We start from the raw sequence: 10589 nt of genomic DNA on the forward strand, positions 1-10589 counted from the left end.
ATGAATTCAAAATTTGTGTACATAGAAAAACATATCCGCACGCAAATCACCCAGCTTTATCACGATATCCTATTACAACAATGCAATCTAGAGCAACGAATGTTACAAAACGCTTTAGCAATTGCCACACAATCACCAGATATCTTCGCATATCACCTAATGAAAGGGCCCGGTTATATGGCTCTACTAGCGGGAGAAGTAATTCACATTGTAAAATGTGTACCCGTCGAAGTAACTCTTGCTCATACAAATCGTTGCTATAATCAATTACCCGTGTTACGGGAAAATCAAACATATTACTTAACCCCGCAAACTCATATACTATTACGACAAGGAACGCAAACCACATGTAATACATTAGCACCTTCTATGTACCAATTGGAGGACTCTTGGTATAAACTCATGCCAAGACCAGTGGACAGTATACCGCCAATTACCATGAAGCCATTAACCAAGCCTGTATGGAAATACATCAGCCCCGGATCGCTTGCCACAAGCGGCATATATACAGAAAGCGATTTAAAGGACCTGCGAGACCATATAATGTTTCCAGCCGAGAGACCCGCAGTTCTCAACTCCCTAGCGAGAGGAATGATGGGAAGATCCATGTCTTTAGAGGGGGGGTCGATCTCCAATTTACTGGATATAAACACTATAGAAAAAATAGCGATGTCTACATGGAACAGATTTTGGAATAAATTCTTATTTTTCGGAAACTTCAGTGCTGGGTTACTCGGAATATACCTATGCATTAGAGCCATAAAACTCACACTAGACACAATAGTACACGGCTATGCCTTACACACAGTGTACGGGTGGTCTCTGTATCTAATCGGAGCCTTATGGGACTCTTTAACACATCTGCTGATACATCTGAAAACAAGACAATTCAAAAAACAAAAACCCACCGCTCCGGCCCCTGGTCCCCAACACAGCGGGGCGCCCGAGATTTACCACACCGAAAACAAAACATCTACGACAACTACTTATCCTCTGCTTCCCCCACGGGAAGACGCTACGTATACTTTCGAACTCAGAGAATCGAAAAGCTAAAGAGAATAAAGCATACCCCCAATTAAACCCCTCCCCCCGAAATTCTCCACACAAAAATACATACATATTTTATCTTTATTTTTACCTCAGAAATGGAAACCTCTTACATCGACACTGAATTCTTGACTCGCGGTCGCCTGAAGGTGACCGTAGTAAGAGCGGAATCACCCTCGCTGTTTTGGGTACAACTAAAAAATAGCGCAAGGGAACTCCTGGAAATGGAAGAAGAAATCCAATTCCGGATGGATAGGAGAGCCAGTTCATTGCTCGTATACCCTCACCATATGAAGGAGGACTTAGAGGTCGTGGTTAAAGACAAGAAAGGATGGAAGCGAGGGTTTATACAAAGCATAAATAAAAACACTTGGATGGTCAAAATAATGCTCGGCGACTGGGGAAGAACAGTGTGGCGCCGTATGAACGAAGTGTATCACCTAGAAGACCGTTTTAAGGGGGTATCCTGGCAAGCCATAATATGTGGATTAGCCCACACCGCAGCCCCTAATGGTAGGAAAACGTGGCCAATAATGACACGAGACCTGTGTCGACTCCTTTTAGAGGGACAAGATGGATGGATAAATATAGTCCATCCTCTAAGGAAAGCGGCCTTGGTGAAGCTCCATATCGAGACCGGAAAAATATTCGATACAACATACAACCTCAGAGATGCATTGTTCCGACTAGGTCAAGTCGAGATCTGTACAAAAGTCACCGCCGACGTGGAACCCTCAGTCTAAAAAAAAAATATATATAATTGAATTATGTATTAACTTAAGAGTTATTGTAGCATTTAATTAATTCTATATATTCTAAATTTTTATTACTCCACTATTCATTTGAAATCTGAATTGTGTATTAATTCAGAATTACTCTAGTGTTTAACAATAAATATTCCTCTAGACCCTAAATTTTCTTTACCTTACTATTACTATTCGTTTGAATTTTGAATTATGTATTAATTAGAATTACGCAAGCGTTTAAGTACTCCCATATATCCCAAATATTAATTACTCTATTATCATTAGTCATTATATCACCCTACCTTTCCTCTTTATATTATGTACTTCTTTTGCATATTATAATTATAGCGTCATTATTGATGCTACACATTATCATATCATATTATTCCTTAGTATTAATTACTATTATACCATATATATATATTGAATCGTTTTTTGTAATATTTCAACATTTGCGCTCTTAGGTTTAAGTTTCTTGTATACTTATCAAGAATATATGTATTTCTTCTTTTATTTACATGCGCAAATTTATATCTTATACTTAACCTCATAATAATAATACTTTGTAAACAAGTGGAACCATTTTCTATTATTATCGTCAAAACATACTGCCTGATCGTCGGTTGCAGTATAACAATGCCAGTATATCACCATCTCCAATGGACACCCGAGATGTCGGAAGAAGTACGCCAAGGCCCAATCGACGGTGTTAAATCAGAAGACCACCCCGAAACATACCGAAATCTAACAGAACTCCGGTGTGCTCCATTAATGGAGGGTGAAATCTATCAAGATACGACTGACTGCAGCAAAATTTGTCAAGAATGCTATGATAAAATATCAGCCGAGGAAAACCAAGAATATGCAACAATACCACCGCATAATTTGGTCCACAAAATATCATCTGACGACCAAACAAATTACACTAAATGCAATAAAGTAATAGTAACAATCAAACCGGCGATAAACTGCAGGGACTGCATAGAAGAATATCTATACGTTGACCAGACATACTTGGCCGAAGGCTGGGGTCAAGCTGTGATCCCCAGAGGGGTAGAAGAGCAATAAAAGGAAGGGACCTGCTACTTGACACCAGAGAACTGACATTTACTACTGACGAAAATCAGGCAGATAAAAACGTGCCTAGTTCTTTTCTTTTTCTTTATATATAACATATATATATATATATTTTCTTATATATATATATATCCCTCTATTTTCATTAGAATTTTCATACCATAGAAAAAGGGCTCCACACCTGCGTTACATGTATTAGCGGTAGTAAATTTAAATAAGTAAGTACAATTAGAAATAAGCTATGAGTAAAAAAAAAAAAAAAATAATAAAAATAAAACGACACAAGAAGGACGAAAGAACAAAGGAAGGGGTTTTGGAGGTCGCCTTGTCTTTCCTCCTTCTCTACACAATTAAGAAGATAATTAATAATTCAAGGTAACACATTTAATAAAATAAAAATTAAATGTGAGCCCTTCCAATCAGCAAGTCGTGATTCCTCCGAAAGAAAAGAATCGGATTATTCCATATAATTCTCTTTGCAAATGTCGTGTTTTACACCCCAACATTTGTCTAAGGCGGGGGGTGTTACGTCCTGTGGACTCCACGATTTTTTTCTTTCAAAGAATGCAAGGCGATGATTGAAAAATCACAGGCGTGGGAATAAGACTATGATTTGGCAGGCGAAACAGCTGACCGGAGACGGTTAATCGTAAAAATAAAAATAAAAAAAGGAGAGATACATACCAGATGTAACTCGCGGTGTCTGAAATTCTCGCTTTGACTAGTTGACAACTCGCGCTTGAAAAGCAATAAAAATCTTTCTTTTAAAGGAAAATTTTACTTAAAAAGTAATAAAAACTTTTTAGAAGGAAATCTCCACTTGAAAATCAATAAAAACTTTTTAGAAGGAAATCTCCACTTGAAAATCAATAAAAATTTAGAAGAAAACTTCCACTTGAAAACGAATAAAATTTTACCAGACTAACAACGATAACCGAATCCAAACAAATGCCGCCTGACAGATCACCGAGATAATCTCGAGAGGATAATAAAAATATAAATCTCAACAAATTCTCCATTGGTCAAAACCTAAGGCCCTAAACAAAAGCCCTGACCAATCCCGATAAACTTTTAAAGTCAAGAGACGCCTCCGGGACTGAAAGGGCGTCATTGAAAAATTTCCTATTCGTCAGGAAATGTTAACAAACTAACGGGAAGGAGGAGCAAGAAGGTTTATATACCCGCGATATCCCTCGAGAGATTAGATTTTTAGTCCGAACTTTCGAGCGCAGTTTGCCGTGTATAAGCTATCCGAGATCGTATCTAGACTCTTCGGACCTTTATACTTTCAATTTCGAAATCCGCTTTCAACTCGAATTTCGACGTTCGTTAGAGTGCAAGTGAAGAAAAAACATAGTGGAAGTCCGGAAGACCACACCAGACTAGAACCCTGCAGCAATTAACAACGCACTCTACTAACAGTAAGTCAAGACACACATATATGTATATAACAAGGGAAAAAGATAAAGTACAATTTTCACCCCGTATCAAAATAATTCTTGGATTTAAGATAAAGCCATCTTCTTTATCTCCTTTTGCGCAAGTGCTTCATATCCAACCCTAAACCTTCTTCACCCTCTCTCTTTCATCCCGAAAAATCACTCAGGATTTCCCGTGATAACGGCGAGATCCGTGATTTCAGCCATCTCCAAAAATCACTCAGGATTTCCCGTGATAACGGCGAGATCCGTGATTTCATCCATCTCCAAAAATCACTCAGGATTTCCCGTGATAACGGCGAGATCCGTGATTTCCTTCACCCCGAAAATCACTCAGGATTTCCCGTGATAACGGCGAGATCCGTGATTTCATCCATCCCGAAAAATCACTCAGGATCTCCCGTGATAACGGAGAGATTCGTGATTACCGTTTCCCATACCTTTCCTCTATCCAATATTATCCAGTCTCTCTCTCTCTCTCTCTCTCTCTCTCTCTCTCTCTCTCTCTCTCTCTCTCTCACCCTTCCTCTCTCTCTAGAATACTACAAGCGCAAGGAATAAGAAATAAAATTAATAACGACAGAATGAAACGGGAATAGTATTCCAAGAATTATTTCGAAATTGCTCTCGATCGCCTCGATCTATTTTTCTTATCGTTCGTCATTCTTAGTGGATGACTTAAGAAAGCGGACTTCGAGAGCTGGAGCAAAGCATGCGCGAAATCGTCGGAATCGACGCCTGAGACAAGAAGTGGCTCGGGCTACGGCCTATTCATTCCCGGACGATAGTCCAACTCAAGAATTATTAGAGCGCCTAATTATAGAACACATTAATATAATAAATAAACACCGCAGAAATAGGAACCCTGACACTCCCCTTGACCCTCTGATTTCCTCTCCAGAGCCATCGCACATTCCATCTTCTGCACCTCAGAACCACCCTCCCTCTCCTCGTCTCAATCATTCTCCCTCCCCCTCACCACTTAATATAGAGTGTGACGAAGGTTGCACTTGCCAAGAGGCAGCAGAAATCCCCTTCCTTTATAACGAGGCCTACTCCTTTTTTAGGAGACACATCGGGCAAATTCCATTCCAACGCGAAGACGAATGTTATAGATGGCTCCTTTCTAATTTCCCTATACTAGAGCTCCCACTCCTAGAAGGTGTTTACACCTGCGGGCCAGACGTCCCCGATGAAGAGCAGTTCATGAGAATTGTAGCGGGAAGTCTCCCCGGCGCCCTCATCCCTATGTTTACCCCTATCCATCCCAACCTCATCGGATTCCCCGTCGATATCCTCCGCGCTTTCCTTTTCCCTTCCACCGTCGAAATTACCGAACTTTCTTAACCTAGAATTCTCTCTTACACGCACAAACATGGACACAAAATTATACATCTATTAGCATTTAGATTATTGTAACCACCAATCGGGACCCTAAAATTTAAACAATAACTCTTACCCCTTTCTGCCCCGATTGAAGACCTCCGTACTAATGTATCACCCGCGACCCATACACATACATTCACTCTTCATTAGCAACTAAGTCCGTCGATTATATTATTATGTATATAAATTCTTTCGTCTCTATATTAGGATTAAATTTATAAATTTCAACACAAATGATTTTCATTTATTAATAACCCGTTCCCACTCATTCCCGTAAACCAGGATCGCACAAGGTCCCATCCTGCGTAAAAGAGATTAAATTCTCTTGCCAAAAAGGGATCACCGAGCGAACGGCCCTTTAAATAGAGTAAGAGCGACCCTTGCGGTCGTTGACCTATTTGGACCCAGACGTTCGTTCGGGTCGAACAGACGGATAGTCTGCCGTCGTTCGAAAAGATAAATTTAGTTACGTCCTTCCTTTCGACTCTTCCTTCCTTGAGTCTGGACGTAACAACTTATATTTCATCTAATTACTACTATTGTAATAATTATATTAATTTTTAATATTTTGCTCCTTTTTATCTAGAATTTTATATTTAAAAAATAATAAAAAATAGTACCTTTAAAATTGTCAATAGAAAAAAGGAAGCTGATTTTCCTAGTTTTGATAAGAAAATGTCAAATTTAACAACATAATAATGTACACAATTGCCATATACAAATAATAATCAGTTTCGAAGACAAAATCGAATTTAGAATTCAATATAAGGATTAGTTATCTGCAATGTTATTAATAATAGACTGTAACGTTGAATTATTTGATAATCAAAGTGCATTTTAATTTATTTTCTCTAGTAATGCAATTGTTCTATATCTAATGCATTTTGTAACTCGTTGTTGTAATTAGATGTTTTCTTGTATGATATTATCAATAATATAATTACGTAATATTTAGTATGAAAAGTTTAATATAATTTCACTTGGTAAAATGTTAAAGTTTTGATTATACATAGGAAAGTACAAATTATAAGTAAAATCTCTATCTAAAATATGATAAATAATTAATAAATGTCTGGAAGGTTTCACGTGGCTGACGGAGGGATAAATATAGAAACGTGTCTTAATTACAAAAATATTTCATTCGTATGTAACACGCTTAGTGACAACAAATCTTTCAAAAAAAACCATAATCTTACAAAGAAAATATATCATTTTACAACTTTAATGTAACAGAAATTTAAAGTATGGCAAAGTAAAACAATAAAGAAAAAACTAAGAAATAAACAAAACTATTATAAAAAGTAAAAAATTAAGAAAGAAATGTTGGTAAAAAAAACTTAATGTTTCAAGTGTGATGCCTTATTTTCTGTGGTCCTTCGTTTCCTTCCTCCTTTATCCGCTAACTGTAACAGATATTATGTCTATTAAAATTATACTTTAAAATTTTCCTTTCTCTTTTTCTAAGTATTACATACATTTTATTAACATATTATTATATTTTATATATTCTTTAACATAAAATAACATAAAGTTGTATTTATTTTCTGATATAAATGATCAAGTTTACACAATGTATGAAAAGTGAAATATTTCGAAAACTATATATTGTAGGAAAATAATGTTGTTTTCGAAACATATTTAAATGTTCTGATACATTATCCACATATTTCAAAATATCAAAACTGTTTAAAATTTAGTTTTCTCATATTCATTATGTTTTATATACATTAATGTTTTTTCACAATGCATTGTTTTTAAAATATCCAGAAACTCCGGCACATTTTTCGTGCATTGTGTTAAATTTGATAACTTATACAGATCATACGTATAATTTTACACAATATTTATATACTCTGTTTATATTAAACTATTTTATGAGCTGGATTGGTGTTCGAGAACCACACTCTGACACACTAGTGTCATTCTATCTTTGATACTTTGGAAAGTTGAACAAAGATAAAATGACACTCTAGCATGGCAGAGTGTGGTTTCCGAACACAGCCCTGCAAATATATTTCAACTATTATATACGTAAAACATTTATAAAGAATTTTTTCAATATTTTTCTCAATACTTACATAATAGCAAAATGCATGGCCATTTATTACATTTTTTGCAATAATAAACAGGCAATGGTCCATCTACTTGACATGGTAAGCGATGAAAACAATATTTACAATAGGTATGACCGCATTTTAAAGCTCGTATATCTCCATATTTAAATTTTATATAACATTTGTTGCATACAGGTATACTTTCTGTAAAAGTAAAAATCTAATGTTAAATATACATCTTAACAGTTTATTGACATATTTAAGTAAATGAATACTTACTATTATTGAAAGTTGTACTACAAGCTGAACATGTCCATAAACATTTACCCAACATATTCAATGTGCAACAATGCATTTGTAAATGTGATGGGTAAGATTCTCTTAAAAGATACGCTAGTCGGCACATTTCATTGTTAACAGATTCTCGAAAGGGCCGAATATTTTTATTTATTTCGTCGATCTCGTAGTCGGTGAGATGCACTCTTTTGCAAAATTTATTTTTATTACAAAATTTATTAGTGCAATTTTGTATCTCGTGACGCATCTTGCATGGATTTCTTGAACATACGCGAAGCATGAAATCCCGGCAAATCATTTTTTTAGTATCACTATACTAAATACACTGTAGCAATAAAACGATAAGAGCAGATATAACGACAAGAGCATAAAATGACATTTCCTAAGTCCTAAGCCATGCAAAGGTTATGATTTTTTTGATATGTGATTCGCGGTTAGGGATAACCAATCAATCTTTCGCTCTTAGACCCTGCGCACAATAGGAAAAATATTTAATATTAAATATTTTAGGGATATATAATATTTAATATTTAATATTTAAGGAAAAATATTAAATATTTAATATTTAATATTTAAGGAAAAATATTAAATATTTAATATTTAATATTTTTCCTATTGTGCGCAGGGCCTTATAGAAAAGATGTAAGTTGATTGGTTAACGCGTCGCCTTTCGCCGCGCGAGAAATGTATATCTTGACAAATTTTCAAAAATTGAAAGAAGAGGATAGTGTAAAAAAGAAAAAATAGATATAAGTATGATATATAACAAAATATTTCAATATTATATAGCAGACATATTTTTTTGAAATTTTATATGCTATCAATATTTTTTAGAAATACATTTTTAATATAAAAATACAAATTACATAAGTTTGATATATGTAGTTATCCTACTACAAATTACACAATATACTATTTTTATATCTGAATGTACCCCACCTTGTAACTTATGTAATGCACAGTCGTAACAAAATATATGTCCACATTCTCCTGTACCAAATTTTTCTTTAGTTATTGTTTTCTTACAAATACGACATTCCAATGGCTTGATGTCCTCTACCTTTATATGTCGTTGTTCACAATTAGTACGGTTGCAAGCATTATTCTTGAAATCGCGACATATGTTCATGTTTTGTAAAGTTCGTCCAATCTCGATTTTAAGATTCTCTGTTGCAACTCCTGTTGTTTCGTAGCGAAGTTGTTCCATGCTAGTGCAATGCAGAAATGGACACACATCGTTGCTGCACTCATTAGTATTTTGAAACAAGAAGCAATATTGATAGGTGTGCACAAAACCGCAATCCAGATCGAAGCAGAACGTATTTTTACACTTCTCAACGATTACATTCCTGAAACATTTTATTGTGGTACAATATGAAAATACGTAATAAAAAAGTTGTATTTTCCATAAGACATTAAAAATTCTTACCGTGACCCTTAATAAGCCATGCTTTTAATTAGAAAAAGCTACTGCTTTTGTTTATAAACAACAACAGCAGAAAACGACAACAGCAATACACGACACAGAAGAATAGAACGACAATATAGGAAAATGAACGAATATGTTGATATATGACAAACATAAACTGTGGATTTTATAGATACGGTTTCTGTGGCCCGTATTCATAGTCCGATCTTAAGGCCGTTCTACAATGGAGTGTCGTAGGCCGTAGTCGTAAGAAATTGACGAACCACAGTCGATTATTTCAAAAATAATAGATTGTGATAGATCAATTTTCAAGGCTTAAAGCTTGAATCACTCAGTGTAGATTGGTTCTTAGTTTTATCTATTTTATTGCGTGTCAAAATAATTAAGATACTTTCCTCTCTCGCGCATAGGCAATCACGCATTTCTCCTGACAGTTTAGAAAATAGCCTCTTTTATGTTATGTAGAAATGCTATGTTCAAGTGTCAGCCGAGATAAAAAGGGATGAATACGCTTGTGCAAGGGAGGAAAATCTTCATTTATCTTGGCACGCGCGATTCTAACAATAAGTAAAGATCGCACAAAGCTCTATCTATATTTAATATATCTATGCTGACAAGTTACTCGCTTCCTGCGTTTTTTGTGGCAGAAGGTGCTATTTTTATTGCAGTAATGGCTGTGTTAGGAAATGACACTCTGACACGACGGAGTGTCATTCTATCTTTGTTCAACTTTCCGTAAGTAACAAAGATAGAATGGCACTATGTATAAGATGTTATTCCCGAACCCAGGCAATGTATGTCGTTCTTTAGAGTCGCGCGCGTAATAACGCTTTTTTGTCATCACTGTGCTTTTGTTGTATTTCTGTAGAAAACGATCTATTTGAAAGGCAATATAATGTAAAAGATTTCAAGAACAGACATCGCTTTATCACCGTGAAGCGATACGTTCTCTCGACTAGTGACTAGTTATTTATTTAACTAATATATGTAAGTAATTAACAAAATGAAAACTACAATGCTGTTATATTGATGGTTAATGTGTATGTGTTGAAGCATTATAATTACAGTATTACATTGAAATATTAAAGTAAGAATACAAATTCCACAATTTTAT

The 10589-nt window shown here is 35.3% G+C and overlaps 2 protein-coding genes across 2 annotated transcripts; one reads left to right on the forward strand and one right to left on the reverse strand.

Annotated features, from left to right (window-relative positions):
• LOC145940258 (uncharacterized) lies at window positions 1-1053 on the forward strand. The gene has a single exon (XM_083045171.1). It carries the CDS (start codon window positions 1-3, stop codon window positions 1051-1053), a length of 1053 nt encoding a protein of 350 aa, XP_082901297.1.
• Window positions 1054-7087: 6034 nt separating this feature from the next.
• LOC145940259 (uncharacterized) lies at window positions 7088-8344 on the reverse strand. The gene is made up of 3 exons (XM_083045172.1): window positions 8025-8344; window positions 7804-7949; window positions 7088-7098 (listed from the first exon to the last, which is right to left on the reverse strand). Exons 1-3 carry the CDS (start codon window positions 8342-8344, stop codon window positions 7088-7090), a joined length of 477 nt encoding a protein of 158 aa, XP_082901298.1.
• Between the last annotated feature and the right edge of the window lie 2245 nt (window positions 8345-10589).

Source organism: Prenolepis imparis, unplaced genomic scaffold (assembly GCF_030444845.1).
Source record: "Prenolepis imparis isolate NDT839.2.m4 unplaced genomic scaffold, iyPreImpa1.0 SCAF_9, whole genome shotgun sequence".
NCBI classification, from domain to species: domain Eukaryota; kingdom Metazoa; phylum Arthropoda; class Insecta; order Hymenoptera; family Formicidae; genus Prenolepis; species Prenolepis imparis.

What these genes read in the sequence shown, in the direction of transcription:
- LOC145940258 (XM_083045171.1), top strand. Translation starts at nt 1, where the DNA reads ATGAATTCAAAATTTGTGTACATAGAAAAACATATCCGCACGCAAATC.
- LOC145940259 (XM_083045172.1), bottom strand. Translation starts at nt 8,344, where the DNA reads ATGATTTGCCGGGATTTCATGCTTCGCGTATGTTCAAGAAATCCATGC. An exon ending in ACAACTTTCAATAATAGTAA is followed by an intron (nt 7,950 to 8,024) that starts GTATTCATTTAC and finishes TTTTACAGAAAG; the next exon opens with TATACCTGTATGCAACAAAT.